Source organism: Meriones unguiculatus, chromosome 15 (genome assembly GCF_030254825.1).
Source record: "Meriones unguiculatus strain TT.TT164.6M chromosome 15, Bangor_MerUng_6.1, whole genome shotgun sequence".
Taxonomy (NCBI): Eukaryota; Metazoa; Chordata; class Mammalia; order Rodentia; family Muridae; genus Meriones; species Meriones unguiculatus.
The window spans coordinates 14,020,715-14,045,816 of NC_083362.1; the positions used below are offsets into that span (position 1 = coordinate 14,020,715).

The window sequence follows — 25,102 nt, forward strand, 5'->3', positions numbered from 1 at the left end:
TTCCACGCGACTGCTGCTTTCCAAGCTCCGGGCAGCATTGCCGGCGACACCACGCTGCGGAGCGGCAGAAGCGCGTCCGGCTTCCCGGACTCGGGGGCTCAGGCAGGGCGGCGTGCGTGCCCCTTGCAAGCTGCGGACCCAGCGGCCCAGGGTGCTGGCGGCTCCCGATCCTTCCCTGCGCTGGCAAACCAGCCACCACCAGGGACACTGCCGCCCCGTGCCAGGCGCACTCCAACTCCTCGCCGAGCGTGACCCGGGACAAACTTCTGGCTGGGGCGCGGTCCCTGTCTCCGAGGCCAGCGTGGGAAACCCAAGGCGCTGCCGGGGCGAGCTGGGGTCGAGGGTGGCGCCCCGGGCGGTTGCTCCTGGCCGCCGGGTCCCGCCCGCATCTCGGCAGTGGCCACCCCGCGGAGCCCGCAGGCGCCGCGCAGGCCGAGCTGGCCCCGGGCCGGGGACGCGGGCGCTCGCGCCCTCTAGCGGGCCGCGGAGGCTCCGGCCCGGCCGTGACGTGGGCTCCTTCCAGCCGGCCTGCGGGGCACCGCCAGTCAGTCGCGGAGCAGGAGCCCCGCGCGCAGCCGGCGCGGGCTCGGCCATCGGCGCGCCGCCGCCCGAGGTGGCTGGGGCTGCAGGAGGAGAGGCGGCGGGCTGCAAGCGCGCTATCACGGCCACGGCCACGGCCACGGCTACGGCGCCGCGGGCGGCTCGGTCCCGATCGGGGGCAACGCTTAGGCGGGCGCAGCACCGGATCCCAGGGAGGATTTGGGCTCCGCGGGCGCGCCCTCCGCTCCCTCTCCCGGCGGCGCCCCACTCCAAGCGGGGTCGGGCGAGAGGGCAGGAGGACCCAGGACGCCGTCCCCACGCCCGGGAGTCGCGGGACTTCGGACTTGCGCAACTGTTGCCACTTTGGGGTCTGGCGTTTCGCCGCTGTCGCGTCCACCCTGGCAGCCTGCGGCTCAGGCTCGCGTCCCTCTTGGCTCCTAGAGTCTACCGGCCGCCGCCGCCCCAAGGCGGCCCGGCGCGCACCCAGCACCATGAGGACACTTGGGACTTGCCTGGTGACTTTGGCTGGACTTTTGCTAACTGCGGCCGGGGAGACGTTTTCAGGTAAGCGGGCCGCTCCCACAGTTCCCGGGGCGCCCGCGATGTAGGCGACACCGGGGTGGGAGAGTCCGAGGAGAGCTTCGGGGCCGGGCAGGGGCGCGCAGGGCCGGGCATCGCGTAGCGGGTGAGCCGGGCTGGCCGATGGCCAGAGGCAAAGCAGCCGCCGAGCCCCGGGGCCCGCGCAGAGCCCGCGGGAGCAGCACGGGAGCCGGGACCTCCATCCGGGCCCCCGTGCACGCACGGCCAGGACCGTGCCTGGGGCTCGGAGTCCCTGGGAGGCCGGGGCAGGAATGGCAGAAAACTTTGCCTGAAGTTCCCAGCTGCAGCCACCGAGAGTAGGCGCTGCGCGGGCCTCTCAGCCTCGGTGGCGGCCGGTGTGGACCGCGGGTGCTCAGCTGCGCCCGCGGCGCTCTCCCCAATCGGCTAGTGTCGCTGGCGACCTCCCGAAACCTGACCTCCCTGCTGCCCCCTGCCCGGCGCCGTGGGCGACCTGAGCGGGTCCCCGCGGTTGCGCGGCGGCTTCGCCGGGCAGGCGGTCCCTTTCTGCACCGCGGGAGGTCTCGGCGACCCTGGAGGAATCCGCAGCTCCCCCAGCCCTGGTCAGTGTGGCCGGGCGCCCAGACCCCACCCTCGGCCTCCCGAACGGTGTGCCGCCGCCGCGCCGCCGCCGCCGTAGCAACTTGCTAACCCAGCCGGGCAGCGCGGGGGTCCCAGCTGAAAGGAGGGGTCGGACTGGCTGTGTGCACTGAAGCCCGAGGCTGCCGCGCGGCCAGGCGTCGAGAGCCTCGAGGAGCTCCTGGTGGAGGCACTGGGGTGTGGAAAGGAGTCAGGGGTCAGGCGCGAGACCGAAGCTGGCACGGAGTCGTAGGGTATCTAGGATCTTCTGTCCCAGGAGGACGCACGTGGGTGCTTGGCAAACGCTGACGGCGTGCGCACACCCCATAGTATTTATTAGTTTCACACACAATGGTGGCAGTGGAGTTTTACCTTTTCCTTTTAATAAAAAGACCATATTTAACCTTGAACACGAATTGCAAAATGGGGTTCTGTGTCTTTTTTTTTCTGGAGGGCTGAGTAAGTTGGGTTTTAAAAAAAAATTGGTGATGGGAACTTTAAAGTAAGGAATATGTGTTTGCAAACATTAAAGCCACAGAGACCTCTCTGGCCAGTGAAAGCATCAGGTCTGACTTTCTGGGCATCCTGGGATGTTGGTCTTTTGTATTTATAGGCACAGAAGATTGTATCTGGCTGAGCAGCAAGCCCCTTGAGCGCAGTTGGCGGTAGAAGGGGAGGGGAGCTGTTTCTTAACTGTGCAATGCATTGAAAGAACCCCAGACCACCAACTTCAACAGAAAAATGCGGGTTTCCTCTACCTGAGTGCCCCCTTAACAATGTGAGAATTGCACACGCACGGAAGAGGCGTCAGTGCACGTTTGCACAGCTGTCTGATATAAAGGGGACACAGATTTTGTCTGTGTTCTTATTAGGTGAATAATAAAAGTAACATGTGTTAGCTTGGAAGCTTTGTAGCTCGGCATTAAAAGCTAGGTTTGAAGGCCTTGGTTGTGTTTTCTCTTTACAAATATGCCCAACTCACATCGATGGAGTTTGTTTAAATTTAAGCTGTGTCAAGTATCATTGTGATTGTGATGGAGTTTTAAATGGCGTTTAAGGACAAAATTATTTATAGGCTCAGTGGTACCCCTCTTAAAGATACATTAAAGGGTCCTTTGAACAAAGTGAGCTTTTGCTAACACTTATCCTGATTTTCCTTTCAGGGAAAAAAAAAAAGACATTTCTATTTGTGTTTTACCATGAGTCGAAGCACCTTTTCTTTTTCATTTGGGAAGCTAGAGTTACCCTTGTATGTTAGTGGGGAGAAAGGAAACAAAAGGCTCTCTACAAATGATTGTTTAGAAATGTTGAAAATTAACTCTGAAGCTGGCAAGTTTCCTGTTCGCAAACATCAGACTTGTTGCTGGACATCCATATCCCCTCCCCCACTTTGGCTTCTGGAAAGCACAGAGGCCAGGAGCTTACTGCCCTGGGAGAGTGAGGGTTGTGGAGTTTATTTTGCACATGCTGAGAAGATTGATTTTGATGCTGAGACACTAGGGTCCCTTCTTCATACAGCTCTGCATTAGCTGGCTTGTCACTGGTTTGGGGATACAATGAAACATCCTTAGAGCTAGACTACAACCTCTTTGAGGGCTAAGGAAGCCCCTCCCATAATCTTCCCATAAAACACTTAATTTAGAGCCTTGTACCTAACAACAGGCATGCACTGTTTATTTAATAAGTTACTAGTGTGAATCATTGCCTTTGGCAAACTTTGAAATTGTATATGAACTGACTGGCATGGAAAGGGAGGAGGGGGAAGGGCTTTGTGAAAGGCAGACTTGGCTGGTAGCTCAGTGGCAGAGGCCTTCACCAGGATGCTCAAAGGCTGGGTTTCATACCCAGCCCTCTTCCACTCTGCAATCTGAGCTTACATTTTCCTCGTAATGTGCACCTCATGGATGAAACCGTGAGGTTTATGCTCTCACCTTTGCTGCCCCTGCCCCTTTGTACTGCTTCCCTGCCTCTTTAGAATGGATTTGGAGTTAAGTCCCATTACCAGTCATTTACAGAGGTGGGCCAGGCTTTTTTTTTTCTTTTTTTTTCTTTTTTTTTTTCTTCCCAGACATCAGAAATAGAGTCAATAGAAAGAAAAATAATTAAGGTTTGGGCTCATGTGGATTTTATAATCTGTAAGTATTTCACTTAAACATATTTTCCATTTTTAACCTATCAGATTTGTTGGGCAAAATGGCAAAGTTAACTGTCTGTCTTTAGGCTTAGATTATTTTTAAAAACCATCTGTAAAGAGACATATAATAAAGGCACAAGGAGAGGTAAATAAGACTGCTTGAGCAACTCTTTTCCATGATGAGGAGCCAAGGAGTTGGCAAGCGGTTTCCCTTTGACCCATTTTAAAAAGCCAACTTGTAGTAAGCATTGGACAGTGAAATGCTTAGTTCTGCACGGGCTGATGTGTGAAGTTTGGAAAGCTCCAGCTTGCAGAAAAAGGACAGAGTTAGCTCTCCGTTTCCGCTCTACTATTGGGGATACAATTAAACCAGCATAGCTTTGTGAACCTGGGGCCCTCGACAGAAGTTCATTTTCAGATCTGTCAAGGATGTTAGTGTGGACATTGTGGGAATCTGACTAAGGGCTGCGTTGAGTGTGGTGGCATCATGCTGCCTACTGTTCGCTTCTTAGTATGGGTGATTTTACTCTGATTATGTAAGGCCTTGGCACCAGGGAAGCTGTGCGGAAGGGGTACTTGAACTCTCTTGTTCAGCTTCCACAACTCTTCTATCAATAGAAGATGATTTTGAGATTCAGCCTTGCAGAGGGCTGTGGTCTGTTTAGCAGACTGCTGTTTTGTCTGTTTTAGATAGCTGCAGTCATGATGTTTTGCACTTTTGTGCTGCGTTCATGGATAATTGATGGGAAGAAATACTTCAAGTTTCGCTCAGTGAGCTAGAAAGGAAGATGCCAGGAAATCACTACAGCGTTATATATTCTTCATGTTATGTGTTTGTGAAGAATTGCTTGAGCATAATAAATTGTTCTGATGAAGAAAATTACAGGTTTTAGTCTTATGTTGTGTGGGGTTATTTTATGGGTTTTCAGATAGGAAGCTCCTGACATATGGCGCAGTATGGATACTCTGATACATAACTGGAATATTTCTAGATGATTCTTCCTTAAGGAAGCAGAGATTTTAATTATGTCTTCAGATTACATAAGCCCTTTATGAATGAATCACAGTCTTTAGATTTGGGAGAAGTTGGTTTTAAAATATCAGTATATCTGGGACAATTGTCTACTAAAATCTGTGTCTAATTTAATTCTTTCACATACTGTAGTGAGTTCCTGTTGTCTTCAGGGTGCCTGTATACATTCTGGTTGAGCAGCTGTGTTTTCGATCAATATTTGTTTCCTTTGAGATTTTGCTTTTGATTTTATTACATTTCCTAAGATGATATATTATTTAAATATTTAGAAGTATACTCTTCACCTCAGAGAGATAGAGAGCATTTAGCTGAGTTAAATACATTTTATTTTTTATAATGATTATTTTTATGGGTATGTGTCTGTTTGTGTGTGTGTGTGCCGGGTGTGTATGCTGATACCCAAGGAGGCCAGAAGAGGGTGTCAGATCTCCCAGGATTTGGAGTTTCAGATGGTTGTAAACCACCCCATGTAGGTGCTGGGAATGAAACCCAGTTCCTCTCTAGAGCAGCAAGTGCTCTTAACCACTGAGCCATTTTTCTAGCCCCATGAGTTAAAAATGCATGTCAAAAACATTTTTCTAAATGTAAATATTCTTAAGTAGCATTTGCCATGTATGTACTTTTCATCCATTCTAAGATTTCTTCTTCTTCTTCTTCTTTTTTTTTTTAAACAAACTCTTCTACTAATTTTCTCAGTTTCAACTCTTTTCGGTGTTCCTGTCTCTATGAATACAACACAGAACTGCTAATAGGCTTATTTCATAAGCCAGGGAAGGTTTAATTATGGCCATCTTTCCAACTCACTAATGAAACATTTTTTTAAAAGATATAAAATACTATAAGCCTTTTATTGTAAGAGGACACAGCTTCTCTGGTTCTTAAAAATACTATAGAGGTTTTATATTTAGTCATTTGAAAGCCAGAATTCAGCCTGTATCAGGGGGAGAGAGGAGAGAGAGAGAGAGAGAGAGAGAGAGAGAGAGAGAGAGAGAGAGAGAGAGAGAAGAGCTGCCTGCAGTGGGTGAGGAGAAGAATGCAGTCAGGATGTTTCCTGCTCTACAAGGCTCACCATTTCCCTTTGACGGGGCAGCTGGCAAGTCCAGGGTGTAATTAAGGGTCTGGGTGTGTGAGAAAAATAAATGCAGAAAACAGGAGGAGGGGAAATGTTTACTAAGATGAACAGTCCCGGGGGAGGCTCTGCATTTAGAACTCTTGCTGCTACCTAAGATGCCATTCAGGATGATAAATTCCACTTCTGCAGGAGTTCAACCCTCCTGGCTTTCCATGGTTCTGGGTTACAAGTCTCACAACTCAGTGTGGGTTGAGTGGACCCATCATTTCTAGAACTGCTTTTCCTCAGCCCAGAACTGTGATTTATTCTGATGGCCCTTGATGTAAGGCAGGGCTCCTGGAGCATCTCCAGGTAACCATGTCTTGTGGCCACGGTTTGAGACAAGTTGTTTCAGAAGAGGGTGTCCTGAAGTGTGTTCCATGGGCCAGAAGCAGCAGCAGCAGCAGCAGCAGCATTCAGGAGGGCCGGAAATTTCCAGGTCCTCATCTTTTCAACCAGAACCTCTGGGGCCAGGGCTCAGAATTCTGCTAGGAACAAATATTCCAGGGGATTCTGGTGAGCCTGGGGATCTAAGAAACACTACTGAAAAAGAACCCAAATGAACCTGTATGGAGCTGAAAGAGAACTGGGGCTAGAAATACAAGTCCTAGAAATATGCTTCATCAACAATCCAGATATGAGGTGTAACTGTAACTGTAACTGTTACATGGGACCATGGGTATGGGACCACCACTTCACAGATGATACTGGGCCCATCCCGCCTCAGGGTTTAAAGAGAGAAAGGGGCCGGAGAGATGGCTGAAATGATTCCTACGTTTTTATTTAATGTAAAGCTTGGATTGCATTGTGCTGTCATGTCCAGCCATCAGAAACCGTTCCAGGTTGGAAGTGTTTGGAAGATACTAACATTCCTTGGTCTCTTCTAAGATGGAGCCAACCATGTTCTTATTCCAACAGTGCCCTTAGATGCAAATATTTATTGCCCACTTGTTGTTCCTGTGGCCACTTGATGAGGTCGGATAAGGAAGAGTAGTTGTTAGAATTGTCAAATGCACCAAAATTAAAGAGGCAGACGCTTCTCTCGGGGGGGGGGGGGGACCCAGAGACCAATTTTGTGACAGCCAGAACTTTAGACAGAGCTTGAATAAGATACTTATCTTCCAAATGGAGAATAAAAGGTTTCTGTTTTCTGTTTGAAGCCATCAGAGCCTAGCTTTCTGTTGGCCACTGGAGACAATCGCCGTGTCTCTGGCATTTAACACCCCAGGTAAAGGAAAGGGATTGTGCTGCCGCCTTATGCGTTGACTAGAACACATTCAGTGGGTGTTGTTTTGTTTCTGAAGCAGAGGGCTTGTCAGGATCCTGCTGCCTCTTCTCTTGCCATGATCCACCACTAATCACTAGTTCTAGCTGTGTCCCCAAAGCCACCTGCCTGAGCCAGGGAGAGCATCCTGTACTCATTAATTTACAGCCAAAGAAAGAGACAGTGGTTAGCACATCGCCACCTGCTTCCTGTGTTACTTTCTAACTCTATCATAGAGTTAAATCCTTCTGTGTAAGCTGCAGGCCCTTCAGTGTGGCCTGTTCTGTACTTCGGTGTGACTGAGCAGTGACCCAAAGACAACTCTAGGCTGGTCTGAGACGATCATACCCATTTTCCCCTTGCCTTTGTGCTTGTGCAATAGGCTGACTTAGTTTCTGTAGAGAGGTTGAACTGAACTGTAGTTATTTGCAAATCAAATCCGAGGTCTTTCCAATCCTTTGTAGCCCAGCAGAATCCATGCTGTGCATTCTGGGTAGGTATGTGGCATACAGTTCATGGGTGCCAGCTTACATATGGCATTCTGGGTTTAGCTACGGTCGCCTGGAAGTCACTAAAACTTGCTTGGAAATCTGATCTAGCCATTGTCCTGTTTACCACTCAAAGTGGTAATTACCGATGAGTCATTTCTGACTTTTTACAGGAAGCACAAGCAAGGGGGTAGAGAGGCAGGAGGACATGGCTTCAGCTTTCTGTAGACACGCAGATCAGAGCAGGGGACATGGCCTCACAACCAGGGTGAATGATGATTTTGGAATGAGGGCAGAGGAGCCAGAGACCTCTCAAACTAAAGGCCCCAGGACTTTTCCTTGGATGAACAAGCCACTCCTTAACAGTGATTATATCAGCAAAACATTCACCTTTTATGAGCTTCACAGCAGAAAAGCTGATAGAGCATCTATTTGTTCTCAGATGGGTGAACATTTTTAATCACTTATTCAGTATGCACAAAGCAAATTTCTTGCAAACAATAAAAGAAGATGCTTCAGCCTGGCTTCCTGTGCCCGTCTGAGGCCTCATATGTTTAAGGGCTTCCCTCTGTGGAATTGCAGGGGCAACACAGGTGGGCTTTCACAGGGATTAGGAGGAACTGGAACAGTATCACAGTGAGCAGGGCTCCTCTCCACCTCTCTTGGGATAATTATATGCCTGAAATGTGCTGTTACGTCCTGACTAGATAGGCAATTGTAAAGCGGTCTAAAGCATCCTGTTAAAGCAAATGCTGCCAGTGCAGAAGGCCACATGACTGAACTATGTTTAACATGCAGTAGTTGCTCAGTAAATGTTTGTTGTAGTTCCCCCGAGAAGAGAAAGCGAAATCATTTCAGCTTACTGCTCCACACTGCGCTTTGTTCGTCCTGTCAAGTTTGACGTTTTTAAACCTTTGGAATATAACGTTAATAGAAGAACCAGGTGTGGGTAGGTGCTTGGAGCTGCTATCTGTTGATGAGCATAGAAAGATTCTGGTCACCAAATTAAAAAGTAAAATTAAATCAAATATTCAAAAGTAAGCCTGTAATTTTACTGCGTATAATAAAAAATTTATGACCCAGTTGGTGCTTTAAACTAGAATTTTGGTGTGATATTGATCACTAAAAAAAGCGAAATCTATCATGCAGTATATTTATCATTATACTCTTTGCAGGGCATATGACTTAGGAGGTGCTATATCAAGAAGGCCGTAGTGATGGGCTGACGGGGTGGCTCACTTGGGAAGGAGCTTGCGTCACAAGCACTAAGACCCCAGTTCCATCCCCAGAACCTAGAGGAAATGTCAGGATTAGTAGTGCCCCTAATCCTCCAGGACAGGAGGATCCCTGGAGCTCACTGGTTAGCTCCAGACCCAAAGCCAGCATTCCCAAGAACACCTGAGGTCATCTTGTGGTCTTAACACGCACGCACGCACATGCTAAACAAAAAGAACCCTGGCATCACCAGTCCAAAGGTGCCATGGTGGTGGAATGTGTGCCTTGTCTCTTCTTGCCTTTCAGTTACGGGAATTTTCTAGTTTGCTTTCTGTTGCTGCGCTCAACAGCAACGCCAAAAGCCACTTGGAGAAGAAAGGAATCATTTGGCCTAAGTCACAGTCAGTCATCTAGCGAAGACAGGGCAGGAACCAGAGACGGGAACTGAATCAGAGGCCATGGAGGACACTGCTTGTTGGCTTGCTCAGCGTTTTTGTGTAAGCCGGTTCCCATCACCCTAGGGATGACATCGTTCACAGTGGGCTTGGTCCCTCGGCATCAGCTAGCAATTATGAAAACACCTCATAAACACAGTTACACTTCGGTTCTTCACTTGATCCCTGACAACCAGGATGAGCCATCACAAGGATGAAATTAATTTTACCCCTGCAGAGCTCTGACTGGTTCATGGTAATGCCAGGCTTCCTTACTCACAGCAGGTATACCCTGATCCTCTTCCTTCAGTGTCCTGTCTTCTCAAGTGATAAAACAGGCCAAATCAACAATAAACTCAAAGCTGTATTTTCTACTTCTTTGAAGTATGCCCACTGACTAGGGTGCACTTTCACGTGCACCCTGGCATCCATGGGTATTATGTTCTGGGTCTACTGTAAAGCACAAAGGTGTGACACCTCCTCACACCTGCCACGATGGTTATGGGTGTGTTAGCAAAGGGAGAGCAGAAGAAATTTATGGAATGAAAGTTTGAGGTCACATGAGAACTTTCTGCCATTAAGATCTCGGACACTGGGCAGCCTGTCCCTTTCCACCTGGCATTCAGGAGAGATGGATGATCATGTAGAAAGGATGGTGTGAAATAGGAAGGAGGGAGATCCAGCAAGGTCCATCTGACTGTAGTTTTCTTGGCCTTGGTATGAGGCAGGGCTCTTCTGGGAAAAAACAGTGAGAGGAATATGGCTGCCTAGGACAGGAAGTAGTAGGGATGAAGGGGATGACATTTTCCTTGGTGGCAAGTTAAGGACCAAAGCACCTGACCCTGTCTCACACTGAATTAGTTTTTTTACATTTATTTATTTATTTATCTATCTATCTATCTATCTATCTATTTATTTATTTATTATCGTGTGTGTATATGTGTGAGCACATACTACCACAGAGCTTGTGTGGAGGTCCGAGAACTTGTGGGAGTTGATTCTCTCTACCTGTAGGTTTTGAGTATTGAGCTCAGGCCGTCAGAATGGCCAGAAGCACCTGTATCATGCAGCCCTCTCATCAGCCAGGGTATGAGTTCTGCAGAATTACTATAAATAAGCAGCTGTGTTAGGGAATCTCTTGAAGGACTGTGGCTATGTGTGTGATAGTTAATATGGGGGCCCTGGCCTTGTTGCCCGTCTTCCATGTGGCCGATGGGTCTATCAAACAAATTTCTGATTTTCATAGGTCAAAAAAAAGGGTGAATTTTGTTAGGGCTCAAGCTAGAAATCCCCACTCTTTCTAAGGCTTTGGTGGCTGCGGTTCCAGGCAGCAAGATGTGTGACATGTAAGTGTGTATGTGTGGTTATACACGTCTTTGTCATGTCAGTTATGTCTTAAACTCCTGAAACTTGCAGGGTAGGTGCTGAGGGTCACACGTAGTGACAGGACTCCTGGACTGAAAAGACTCGTTGCTCTCTGGAGCAGGACCACAGAGACAGGAAGAACAGCCAACTTCTGAAGCACAGCAGGGACTCCAAGCCATTGCCCCGATTCAGGATAACCACAGCTTCTCACACCAGTGCTGGGAACATCTGAGAACCACTGCAAGAACTGAAAATCCCAGACCACCCCCCTGTATGTGTGTGTGTGTGTGCGTGTGTGTCTGTGTGTCCATACACAATGATGCCCCCACTTTCTTGTCTTAACAGAAAAACATTTAGAAATAAGTTATTTCATAGCAATAATACTCCATGCCAGGGCTCCAAGTTGGGGTCCCTGTAATGGATGTGTCCTCACTCTGAAATGTGGGACCACAGTCAGAAGGGAAAAGACAGTTCAGGGTCGTCAGAACACCCATGGTCTTAGCTCTCTCCATTTCCAGATCCGAGCTGTGTTTGGAGATGACTCATTCAGGGATAATCATGAGACAAGATAATCTGTGAAGTATTTTGGGACAATTACTTCCTTGCACACAGTTCACTGAAACATACGGACAGGGAGGAATAATTTGCCTTAGGGGGTCCCCTAAGCGAAGGCAGAGGCTTGACATTTTGAGTACCTCTCTGGTCTGTTCAGACACTTGAAAATTTCACTTCCTTGTCATTTTGGTCAAGGAAGAAAGGTACTTGTCAAAATGTGTCTCTAGCAGAGGTGGCTCATTAAGCTATCTTTCCTGTGACATCCTTAACAGGACGTCACCTTCATAAGTTGGTCTCTTTGCATTCAGATTTATCATTTGTAAAATGAAGGTGTTTGATCCAAGTACCCATAAGGTCTCTTCAGTTGCTTAAGGAACAGGAAGATTACTTCACTCTTAGTTCAGCTCATCAGGAAGCACAGCACACAGGAATGGTACCCAGGCAAATGGGGCATTGTTGATCACTGAGGTTAGTCCAAACGTTGGAATCATGGGGACTCTCTTAATTAGGGTTTTATTTCATGTAAAGACACCATAACCAAGGTAACTCTTACAAAGGACAACATTTAATTGGGGCTGGCTCACAGTTTCAGAGGTTTAGTCTATTATTATCATGGTGGGAAGCATGGCAGTGTCCAGGCAGACACGGTGCTGGAGAAGGAGAGATGTGGAGAGTTCCACATCTTGATCAGCAGGCACCAGGAGACTGTGTGCCATACTGGGTGTAGCTTGAGCGTAGGCGACCTCAAAGCCCGCCCCCACAGTGATACATTTCCTCCAACAAGGCCACACCTCCTAATCGTGCCTCTCCCTATGGCTGAGCATTCACACACATGAATCCATGGGGGGCCATACCTATTCAGACGACTACAGGGACCCATCTGAGAAGTGTGTGATAGAGCCTAAGGTGGCTGGTGAAGAGAGGGGTGCTGCAGGCAGTGTGGTGGGGTTTTGATGTGCACATGTGTCAAAACCCAAAGTTATGGATGCTACCAAGTCCAACTGGGCGAACCAATGATTTTTATCAGGATTGCATACAGAGTTTTGTCACTGTGAGGGGATACTTACAGGAGCAAAAATGACACATAGCCGAATCACGGAGGCACACCCTAACGTGGATGACGGGTTGTGAAAGCTGGGAACCTGGAGCACACTGTGCAGCCTGCAGGCAGCTCAACAGGTTGGAGAGTGTCCTGTGCAGGTCTAAACCTCCTCCAGGCAGCTCAGCAGGTTTCAGCTTCTTCTAGGCAGCTGGTCTGGTCTCGGTCATCTTGGCAGTTTTTCTTCTCTCAGATTTCTGTGCAGCTCCCCTGAGAGGGACTCTGTGCTTTTATTGTTTACCCCAGCAGAAAGGGACCTAGTGAATCTGGTCAGTTTCAGGGACTTCCTGAAGCTATTTTGTTGTTTACCTCCCTAGCTAGGGAACTCTGGAGCAGGATGGAATGTTTTGATGATGGAATGTTTGCTCTTGGAAAAACAAAACAAAACAAAACAAAACAAAAAAACCCTTTACACAACAGCTAGGTACCATGCTGGGAGAAGATTCTCTAACACACTGAGGCTCTGTATCTAGGAGGCTCTGGGCTGAGAGAACCCGTAGAGGCCTTGAGAGCTCAGAATGCCCTGTGGCTAGAATTATGCTGAGTGGTGGTGTGTTGTAGGGTGAGTGGTGGTGTGTTATAGAGCTGAGCAATGGTGCGTTAAGTTGATCCATGATGTATTGTATTGTTAATCTCTGTGACCTGCTGAGGAGATTTCCTTGCATATCTTAGTTCCAGATGAAGGAGAGGTTCCCATGAGCAGTTAGTTTCTTCTTGGCAAGTCTTCACTGATATAACCCACCCACTACACTCCTCCTGTTGGGGTTAGAAGACATTCAGAGGTCTGTTCTACTGGACAAGTCATTTTTACACCGAGGAGCCAATCCAGCCATGCTGTCCCACAGTAGCAAGAAATCAAGGGGTTTGTTGGCTCTTCTCGCGGAGAAGGTCACGTGGGCAGGGCTGCCCCAGAGCCTCCATCTTCCCAGATGGCCTTTTCTCTCTGTGATACTTCTAAGCAGGTACAAGCCAAGTTGCTCCAGCTCCAGTGGAAGATAGATTCCACTCCCCGATGGGTGTGGCCCCTGTGATTGGGCTGTGAGGGAACAGGCTGTTCCCGGTGGAAAAGAGAGGCAAAGTGACTGCACAGTGAGCGGATCTGTCCTCTGTCTATTGATCCTGGTTTCTGGATCCGTTTCCTGGCCTAATTCCTAGTCTCCTCTTCGTTTCGCTTGCCTTATTTTAATATACTTTTCTTATTTTATATCTCATTATACTCATTATAAATGCGGTAAATCTTTTGGGAACTGGGTGGAGGTGGCAGAAGAGGAGTTCAAGTCCTATCATTTATTTGAATCATTGTTCTAAACGTAGCTTCTCTCTTCCCTCTCCCTCCTCCTCCCCCTCTTATTGCATGCATACATTTCCTTTACTTTAGTTTTCTGGGGTTTTTTTGTTTGTTTGTTTGTTTTGTTTTTCTTTTCTTTTTATAGGGCTGCTCTGTAGCCCTAGCCAGCTTAAAGTTCACTACATAGGTCAGGCTGGCTCTGCACTTGTGGAGATTCTCCTGCCTCTGGCTGTTAGGTGCATGTTCACAGCTTCCCAGAGATACAGAACACAGATGTGGGTGCTGGCAGTTTCCAGCCACAGTCCTTCTCAGAGTCCTCACTTCATGGACTGAGCTCTCGGGCTGGTAGAAAGCGTGGCCAGCATATACAAGTCCTTAATTCTCAGCACTGAAGAAAAGGTATCAAAGCTTTTGGTTGTGTTTATAGGGTGGGAAGGCATAGAGATAATCTGATTAAAAAATATTTTGGTGCTCGGCATAGTAAAAAAATAACGGCTCTCTAAATTGGAAAGAAGGTACATTGATTTGTTATCAGTGTGCAGCAAACTACCCATAGACTTAGCAGCATAAAACAGCCACCGTCTGCTACTTAAATATTGTTTATATTTCTCTGTGTGTATGTGTGTTTAAGTGTATGTATGTATGTGTGTGTGTGTATAAGTGTGTATGTGCATACATGTTTGCATATGTGTGTATGTTTGTATTTGTGCATACATGTATATATAAATACATATGTGAGTGTATATGCATGTATATGTATATATGTGTATGTACTTGCGTGCACAATTGTGTACATACATGTATGAGTATATAAATGCGTGTGTGAGTGTGCATGTATGTATAACTGTATGTGTGTATATATATATATACATATATATGTGCACACAGACACACATATGCAAGTGCATGTATTCAGGTGAGTTCATACTGTTTGCATCTGTATTCACTGGAGCTGGAGTTTATAGGCAGTAGTTGTGACTCACTTGATGCTGGTGCTGGACTTGAACTCAGATCCTCTGGAAGAATGGTATGCTTCTCAGTTCCTGAAGCATCTCCCAATCCCTAAAATTTGCCAGTGTTCCTGACCCAAGGGTGGTTCTGCTGATGTGAGACAGGCTTAGTTTCCTAGGTGTACATGACCCACCCAGCTGACATTGCCTGTTGCCCCTTGAGATTCTGGCATTGGCTGGCCAAGATGGTTTGAGCTAGGACAACTGGGTTCCCCTGCACATATTTCTTGCTTTCTCCAGCAGAAGTGGCTGATGACCACTTTGATTTATGTTGGGGCAGGCCTGTCTCACTTCTTTCTTATTTCTTCTAAGGATATCCAAGTCCAACCTAGAATCAAGGTCATGCAAATAGGCCACATTTCCTGGCATGTGGTATGTCAGGGCCATTTACTATTGGCTGTGGGTATGAAAAGGTGGGGAATTGGGTCCCTCCCAGGTGTCTTTCTGGACCTAGATGACCTGTGCTTGTATAGAATATACTTGGAAACCACTGGCAGTATTCAAATTTTTTAAAATGAAGTTGAGGTCAAAAGACCTGAAATAAAAGGTAAAGCCAGCTTATCGCTGTCTGTCTTCTGAAGGAGGAACTGCTAACTTCAGAGAACCCAGCTGCAAACAGGGTCACTTAATGCCCTCATGGTTCATGACTTTGCTTCAGAGATGAAATGACAGGACATACAAGCCTTGTTTCTGGGGCACCGGAGAGGTGAAACAGCCTGATGAGGACCCCACAGAAACCCTGATGCATTCTCATCCTGGCTGTGCCAGTCACGTGGCCCTTCTAGGCCACTTTGTTCCTGTGTGACGCGGGGAGATGATGAGATGGCATGGTGCTTGTGTGAGTGCCGCTGCCACTGGGGCCCTGTGACTGTTGCCATTACCCAGGATGCTCTACCTGAAACCCTAGAGAGTATGGCTTTTCCCAGCCTCATTTGCTCTTCTGTTAAGGATTCTGACTCAAAAGCTCACAGCCATGTTTCTTGGCTCTTCCAGGAGCATGGGAAAGGACGTCTGGCAATTGCATGGTGTGTGACGCCTTTACTGGCCCACTCTGAGGTTGTTCTCCAAGGTGCTATGCATATTATTTTTTTCCTCGGTTTTATGGGATGTACGGCATTGATGTAACACAACGTTTCAGGGTGTTACACTGACAGGAGAAACAGCTGATTTAGAATCCTTTCCTGCTGGCCTCTTGGGGCCAAATCCCTTGTTCTTATCCCTACATATGTATATCAGATTTTAAAGCTATGTTTAGTATAGTTTTCGTGGTAAGCAGTGTGCAGTGACTCACACCTGTAATCCCAGCATTCTGGGAAGCAGAGGCAGGTGGATCTCTGTGAGTTCAAAGCCAGCCTGGTCTACAAAGTGGGTCCAGGACAGCCAGAGATATACAGAGAAAACCCTGTCTGGAAAAACAAAAACAAAATAAAATAAGTCTAAAATTGTTGTAGCCCAATAGTTCAATGTACTCACTGCTATTTTCCAGCCCTTGAAATCGTAAATTAGAAAGACAGATACTTAGCTCTTAGCACATTGAATAAAATTAATTAAATGGAGATTTCTTCATATTTTCATGAGCAAAGAAGTGAAGAATGCTGTCTGCTCTATGGTTTTCAATTCTAAGTAGGACTGTGTTATTGTAATTCCTTGTGTTTTGCATCTGACTATTTGATTAAAGCAAAAGGTTTTGTCCTATTTTCTTTTACTGTTGCTGTAATAAAATACTCTAACAAATTCATCTTAAAGGGAAAAACGAGTTTATTCCGACTCACATTCGAAGTGTGTACTCTGTCATCTAGAGGGATTCAGGGGCAAAGGAGCTTGCAGCAGCTCATGGAACCTACAGTCAGGAACAGAGAGGGATGAATGCTGGCTGCTCAGCTCCTGTTCTACACTTACACAATCCAGGATCCTAGCCAGGGGGATGGTGCCGCCCACAGTGGCTGGCGCTTCCCACCTCAGTTAGGGAAATCAGATATTCCACCTCCCTAACACACACAGGAAGGCATGCCCGGAGGTCCATCTCCTTGTGAATCAAGATTCTATCTAGCTAAGTACTGACGCTAACCATCTCGAGTGTAAAATCTTGTGCTAGTGGTTTCAGGGGCAAAATGCTTTATGGGGATGAGGAGACAGTGCAGTCAGTACAGTCCTTGCTGTCCAGGCTGGAGGATGTGTGTTTGGTCCCCAGGGCCCATCTAAAAACTCCATGTGTGTTGTCCAGACAGTGGGTAGACAGAGACAGGCCTATCTCCAGAGCTCACTAGCCAGCCAGCCTAGCCCTCTTGGGAAGTTCAAGTCTAGTGAAAGACCCTGGCTCATAAAACAAGATGTGTGTGTATACACACACATACACACACGATACCACATGGTAAGTGCATTTTAAGACTTTACTGCAGGCTGAGCTGAGCAGGCCTTAGATGTGGCTGATGACTCACCTCTGACATCCTTTGGCAGAGTGGAATGTGTATCTGTGTTTGAGAGACTGTCTGGGAAATACTGTCTGCTTACAAGAGTCTATAAGCGTTTGTAAGTCTGTGCATTTGGGTCAGTCCTTTGCGGAACTATTGGGAGAATGGCATCCGAATAAACTACATTAGTAAAAACGACTATTAAGCAAGTTTTTGCATTTTCAGGATGAATTTACAAGTTCTTATTAATACATATTAATTGTATATATCAATGGAGTTTGGTGTGATATTTCCATAATGAATATGCCTTGCGTTGATCACATCCATAGTAAATTCAAAGATGTATTTAGGCCTTTATTAAAGTGACTTAAACATAGTAATTGTCAACCAGTGTAGATGTGTGTAAGGCCTTATTCCTGAGCTGATGGGGACAAAGAACAGCATTTTGTTCTTGTGATGACCTTAGGGCTAGTACTTGGAACACTGAGTCCTCTTTGGTTCTGTGTCCAAAGAACAAATTATATAATTTGTGTCAGATCTTCAGATGGTAGCTCAAGTCAAAGAAAAGTTAATACTGTAATATTTTGAGTACCTAAAAACAGGAAGGTTGGGAGAGACAATTTGAAAAGTCACTTTCTTAGCTGTGCGACACAGCCATAAATGGCCACAGTAACGTCAACCCCTCTTGATGGCCAAGTTACTTGAGGGGTTCATCTTTGAATAACATCCGGGCCACTTATTCTGGGCCTTCTACCATCTTCCCAGCCCCCCTTCTTTTTTTTAGCTCAAATAAGTAAATATGTCAATAGTCATTGCTGTCTATTTATAAATGAGAAATCACTATTTTCTTTAAGGGACAACTTTTGAATGTCTTTTGTCTTGTTTTCTGAGCAATCCCTCCTATGCTGCGGTTCTTTCTCCATTTTAATCCTCCGAAGCTGCACACACTGGGAAGAATTGAAGGCACAAAAGAGAGTTCAGGGTAGAGAATTGTGTGCAAGGTACAGTCTCTTCCCCAGCATTACTTATCCAAGATTAGCTGTGCAGCAGCACAGGATGATGGCCTTTTGTCCCACAGCCAGGGCCCCTTCCGAGTGCCCTCATTTGTGAATTCTGTGTCTTTCCTCAGCATTGAGGATCTGGGTGTCTGAGGTGAGGGCTTTTCTGAGGAGCCTATAGTAAAACTCAAGAGGCCTGCAGGCCACTGGTCTCTTCAAATAGTGTAGAAATGAGAGAAAGCGGGGTGGGGGAGTTGGGGGAAGGAGAAGGCAGCTCCTTTCTGGTGATGGTGTAGCAGAGTGCTTGCAGAAGCAACCCCCAAAATTTAGGGGAACACTCTGGGGTCAGCTACATAGCTTTGAGGTTGGCTAGTGAGGCATTTCATGCATATTCAATACTGCTCACAGAAAAGACGGAATAAATTCTCAGCTAGTCTCCTTATTTATTTTTTCCTTTTTTTTTTTTTTTTTAAATTAGATGCTTCCTCTGCTAGTGAGTCTTTGAAAGTGTCTTTCAACATAGAGCAGATGTCAGAAGGAAGGTCTCCAAAAGAACTGAAGGAAGGAACACACTTTGAACGTCTCTCTTTCAGTTTTAAGAACAGAACACAGCGGTGTCAGGGGTCTTGGCTGTCCCTTCTGTTTCCTTCAGAAGAACACACCTGTAGCTCAGAAACCCTTCTACCCCCAATGTCCAGCAAAGACATGGCCCCAAGGGGGCAGATTGGCTGCTACATTGTGAGGAACTGGGTTGTGGTTAGAAGTTGGAAAGTGGCAGGCCCTGCGGTGGGGTTTGCGTCTGGTCCCATTCTCAGGCCTGAGATCCAGGTCTTGGTCTTTTTCTTCTATTTCTCATCATTCTGTTTGTCTCCTCCCTGTATCTCAGTCTTACGTAATGTATGCATTTTAGAGAAAGTGGTGTGGACACTGGTATCCATAACCACCCCAAGTCATCGCTTGTCCTCTTGGAAGGTGGACAGGCTCCTGTCCAGTCTTTCTCTTCTACAGTTTGTGACTGGGACAGTGAGTATTGGTCCAAAAGGAGTGACTTGGTAAGTACACCTCACAGTGCTGAGTGTGCTCAGGTGCTGTCCGCTGCTCTGGCCTCTCGGCATGTGGCATTACAGTAGACTACACCAGGATTAGTATATGCTCAATGGATATTTAACCTCTCATTGTCTGAAGTGGGTTCGCCTGACTGAATACTCAATGACCCGTGATACTGCTCCCCCCCGAACTTTCAGAAGCCTGAGTATAAGGTGTCTGCAACTAAACAGCAGCAGGCACATTGCAAGGGGCAGAGTTGAGATCTGAACTTGATCAGCTCGACTCTGATGACAGTAAAACAATACATATTGAGTGTCCCTGAGCCAAATGACACAAGCCAGAAAATGCTCCAAAATCTAGAGCTTTCTTTTAGCATCAGCATGATGCCACAAGTTTATAGATCCACAGTTGATGTCTTGTGGTAGGCAGTTGTTGGGATGCTGGTACACCAACGGTATTTTGCAAAGTTACCTATATGACCTTGTGCAAAAAAGATGTTATGAGACAGGTAACAGGTAAGTTTTGTGATTAAACTCAGCCCCCCCCCTCCAAGTAGCTCATTATGTACATCTGCAAACATTCCAGAATCTAAAAATATTTGAAATCTAAAGAACTCCAGTCTTGGGAATTTGGATAAGGGTTCTCAGAGGCTCATATATAGTATTTATGCTTATTTAGCCAGAGTTAGCTTCATGCTTGCATGTTCTACAATCTTCACTTGCTTTATTGTGGATCCTGGATCTTTCTGTATTGGTGTACTTTTTAACTATTTTGTTGGTTTTTCTTTTTTATATCTACCACCCTTCTCCACCCAGTCCCTTCCAACACCCCAATACCAGGGAGGAGAGAAAGAAGGTTAGTGGAGATAGGGGGCATAGTTCCTTTTAGCTTCTTCCTGCTGGTTTAGGGTCTCTGGGTTCTTGTTTCAGGGTATCTCCAACTTCTCATCAAACTTCGACAACAGCAACCAGGAGCAGCAGGGTTGGGGCAGGGTTGGGGCAGGGTTGGGGAGCAGCAGCCTTCTTCCTTTGAGCAACCCCCCTCTCTGAGCTGTGGCATTTACTCCCTCTCCAGAGTCCTCAGGATTAAACTATCTGCAGCTGCTAAAGATCATGCCCCTCACAATGCAAACAGTCTGCTGCTGTGGACAGTCTAAAGCAGCCCCATATCCCACACCTGGGATTAAAACAAAAACATGTTTACACAACATAACTGAATTTTTAAAGACAGGAAAACATCCCCTACATTTTTGTGTGTTTCCCCCTTGATTAGTCAAGGGTCCTGCAAAGGTTTGTGTGTGGATTTGATATAAAGGGCACTTCTATCTGATCACCAGGCATCATGACCTGAGGGGAAAACAGTTCTCAGGTCACTTACTCTGATAGGGTCCCTACACTTTTCATGATGGCCTTCAGGATCTTTGGTAGGCCTGCTGATCCAGGAGAACACAGAAAGCAGAGCAACCTGCTCTGGTCAGGAGAAAAACTGAGTAGACACTGTAGGAAAGATCCTGCTTGGGTGAAGTGGTTCTCCACAATCAGGGTGTCCCACGTTGAATTCTGGGTTCTGTGCTCCAGTGCCTGTGTGTGGTCTCTTGGCATTTATTCCCAATCAAGCATTTTAAAACCAAGGTGATCTTTTGGATACTGGTAAGTTCAGGTGCAGAACTGCCCTCATGTTTGTCCAGTTCACAAGGAGATAAAGTATGCTGGGTGGCAAATATTGACATAAAAAGATCTTGGGAAAGATTCTAAAGATATCTGCTAGAGACAGATGTCAGTTACCAAAAGGTCTGAGGCATACCCTTGACCATTTTAACTACACGAATAAGCTATTATTTAGCTGATATAAAATACACTTCATCAATTGCTCTGCTTGAATTGCATTTCTCCACAGAGTTATATTCTATTACAGTATGCTTAAGCTTAACCATTTTTCCTGGCTACTTATCAAATTTCTCTGCACATATATATGTATATATGTATATATATATATATATATATATAATTGAAATTTTAGCTTCAACTTTAATTTTATAAAAGCATAAAGCTTGAAATGGTAAGTTTTATTCAACTGAGTCATCGATAAATTTATTAGAATACAATTGAACAATTGTTAAAGTTTATTGGGAACGTATTTCAGAAATCAATTGAACTTTCAAGGAATTAGCTCAATTATCTCTGGATGGTCTTGCTAACTGCTGGAGTTAAAGTGGGTTTAGCACTGATTCTTTTTCCAGTTTCACATTTGTAAACATGTCTGAGAAATTTTGCTAATGTACACAGACAAGGATTTCTGTCGGGAAGGTACCTCTCATTTGAATTCTTTTCAAGTCACACAACAATATTCATTTTTTTATTGCACAACAATTACTGTGTTTTTACCTTTCATGTGTGTGCTTATGTGTTTGTACATGCAGTCTATTCGTATGTAAGTGCACATGAGTGTTTTGGGTGTGTTTGCCTCTGTGTGTGGGTATGTGTGTGTGCATGTGTGTATGAGTGTGTGTGTGTGTGTGTGTGTGTGTGTGTGTGTGTGTGACAGCTGGAAGTGTACTCTTGGTACCTTCCTTCATTTTTCTCCATCCTGTTTTTGTGATGGAGTCTCACTGAACCTGAAACTCACTCTTTCAGCCAGGCTGGTTGCTCCGTGACCCCCCTTTCTCCCAGTGCTTGGGTCACAGGTACCTGCTGCTCTACTCAACTGTCATGTGGATGCTGGGGATTAAAGCTGTGCTCTCACATCTGTGTAACAAGCTCTTTACCCACCGACCCATCCCCTGTCCACAAGAATCACTTGTAATGGCCTATAGGCTGACCTTTGATTGGGTTCACTATCAAAATTGCTTTAAACAAGACTGCTTCAATGCCAGCTGTGTTTCTCATAGGTTGCTTGTCCAAGCATGCCTGTTCAGCTCATTGGAAGAGGCCTGGGCCAGGAGCTCTGTCAATGGCTGCTAATTACACCTGCTCTGTTTTAACTTAAGCACACCTTGCTTAACACAGAGCTATCTCGAAATAGTTGTGAAAACAAAACGTGTTAATTTCTTCAGTCAGTGAGTATTTCAATATGCATATGTAATACCTATTTATTATTCTGTGCTATTTATATTACATATGTAAAGAGAATATGTAGGCTAATCAGTGACTAAGAACTGTCACATGACAGGATGAGAAGAACAGTCTGCTGTCAATCAAATAAGCCTTGCTATCTATTGGAAAAGGTTTAACTCAGTTTTTAATTTCAGATACTTTCAGTTTGCGTTTTTGAGGAAGTGACTTTAAATGTTAAAAAGAAATGGCAGGTTAATTAAAGCAGGTTAGTTGTGAGGTCCTCCCTGGCTCTCAGTGCTTGGCCACCAGCCCAGGAGGAGGAAGGGAGCAAAGATGAAGAACTCGGATGGCCCTGAGTGCGACGGAGAAAACTTCTGGGAGTCAGCTTCAGAGAGGCTGCTCATTAAAGATACAGGAGGGAAGGACCGATCGGTCATAACACGGTACCTAATTATTATATGTGCAGGAAGAAAGAACAGAGTCATGTAGTGCTTGCAGGAGGTTCCAAGCAAGATCAGGCATCTGTGCCTAGAGACACAGATAAGGTCAGGCAGAGAAGAGGAAGCTCCACCGAGAAAGGAAGTCCTCCATTTTGCATCAAGCTTGGAGAGCTATCTGGACATTGTGGACTTCGACCTTAACAATGGGGCTCTCCAACAAGCTGGTTTTAAAATAGTGTGCTTTTGCAGGATTATATTTTGTAATGGTTTACAGAAGTGACAAGTCTACTGTTTCTCGATCGTTCTTAAAAATACAATAATACTGTGAGTGTCTAGACATAAGCATGGTCATGATGTGAGACGCTTGACACTTCTTGTGAAATTTTTGAGGCTATGTGAGCTCTGCTGTCTGGGAATAATTAAGCAATTATCCTGCTCATGGTCTAGCAAGACAACTTGGTAAGAAAAGGTGCTTTCCTCCAAGAATGCCATTCTGCTTCCAGGAGCCCTCAGGGAGGAAGGAGAAAACAAACTTCCGGATGTTGACATCTTCCATCAAGCAGCATGGTACAGCTGCACACTCCCAAATAAATAAATGTATTGAGATTTATAAAAAAAAAAGGAATTATTGTAATAGCATAAATAACTACATTAACTCTTACCGACTTAAGGATTCAGTTATGTGCGTAATTCGTGTGTATTTGTATATATGTTTGTGTATGTATGTTTCTTCTGCCTCCACATGTGTGGGCGTGCACATGCAGGCTGATGGTTGACATTGGGTGTTGTCATCAATCACTGTCACTCTCTATTTTGTTTTTTTTTTTATTATTTATTTTGTTTTGAGACGGGGTCTCAATTTGTAGATAGTCTGGCCTGGAGGTCACAGAGGCCTGCTTGCCTCTGCCTCCCCATTGTATAATTAAAGAATTGGTCCAATGTAACTGGCCTTCTTTGTTGGCAGTGGTCGGGGGAGGGGGAGACAAGGGTTTTCACAGGAGCTTGGCTTGACTGGCTATCCAGGAAGGACCCCAGGAACCCTCATGTCTGCTTCTTGGGCACCAGGATCATAGGTGTGTGTTGCCATCACATCTGGCATTTCATCTGGGCATTAGCGATATTCAGACGAAACGCCACACACATTCAGATCCTTATGCATGTGTGGTAAGCACCTGGTGCTGGAGAAGTCATCTCCTTAGCCCCCAATTCCTGTATATTTAATAAAGAGGTATATATCACTGAAAACTGCCATAGCAGCTAGAATCTTTTGGTTAATAATGAATTAAAAAATAAGCATTTTTCAAGGGAGGAGGGAGTGGCCATCAGAAAAATTCTGTAAGTAGGTATTTGATAACTAGATTGTAGGAAGAACCTGGGAAAGATGGTCAATCCTCATTCAGAAAGGCAAACAGGATAGACATCAGAAGAGGCTGAAAACAAGGAACAAGACAGGAGCCTACCACACAGGGCCTCTGAAAGACTCTACCCAGCAGGGTATCAAAGCAGACGCTGAGACTCATAGCCAAAGTTTGGGCAGAGTGAAGGGAATATTATGGAAGAAGGGGGAGATAGAAAGACCTGGAGGAGACTGGAGCTCCACAAGGAGAGCAACAGAACCAAAAATCTGGACCCAGGGATCTTTTCTAAGACTGATACTCCAACCAAGGATCATGCATGGAGATAACTTAGAACCCCTGCACAGATGTAACCCATGGCAGCTAAGTCTCCAAGTGGGTTTCCCAGTAAGGGGAACAGGAGCTGTCTCTGTCATGAACTTAGTGGCTGGCTCTTTGATTACCTCCCCTTGATGGGGGAGCAGCCTTACCAGGCCACAGAGGAAGACAATGTAGCCAGCCCTGATAGGCTAGGGTCAGATGAAAGGGGAGTCCTCAGTTTACTAAGGAAGGGGTAGGGTGGAGAAGAAGGAGGGAGGGTGGGATTGGGAGGGGATGAGGGAGGGGCTATAGCTGGGATACAAAGTGAATAAATTGTAATAAATAAAAAAATTAAAAAATGTTTTTGTTGGCCCCATAAAGATATAATTGGCATACAGTAGACTGAATTTATTTCATGTGCACAATTTCATGATTTTTGACATGTTCCTAAATCCATGGGGGAAAGAATATGTAGGAATAAACTAAAATTTAATAAATAAGCAAAGAAAAAAAAAAGAAAACTAGATTGTAGCCATCTTTGCCGGGGGAGGGGGTAACATACTGAACCTTCATCATTTTTAGTGTATTTTTCTTGGCTAACTTGAAAGCATTGCAGTTAGACTCGGTAGTAAACATCTCCACTCTATTGGCTGGGAGGGTCTTTCTAGCTAATGGCATACTTGAGGATGGGTATATGTGGTCACAAAAAGAACCATTGAGTTTATATACATTTACAAATATTTTGTGTTCACTAAATACTTATTAGCCTTACTGCCTTTAATGTTA

General features: G+C 45.9%; 1 protein-coding gene across 8 annotated transcripts in view; it reads left to right on the plus strand.

Annotated features, from left to right (window-relative positions):
* Positions 1–560: 560 nt before the first annotated feature.
* Ptprm (protein tyrosine phosphatase receptor type M) overlaps positions 561–25,102 on the plus strand; it is a 674,808-nt gene continuing 650,266 nt past the window's right edge. For 3 of the 8 annotated variants that reach the window (XM_060368221.1, XM_060368220.1, XM_060368226.1), the window contains exon 1: positions 898–1,104. In XM_060368221.1, coding sequence (XP_060224204.1) covers positions 1,032–1,104 — 73 coding nt within the window. In that variant the 5' untranslated portion in view covers positions 898–1,031. Of the gene's footprint in view, positions 1,105–25,102 lie in introns of all 8 variants that reach the window. The other 5 variants (XM_060368217.1, XM_060368218.1, XM_060368219.1 and 2 more) reach the window with 4 other exon arrangements.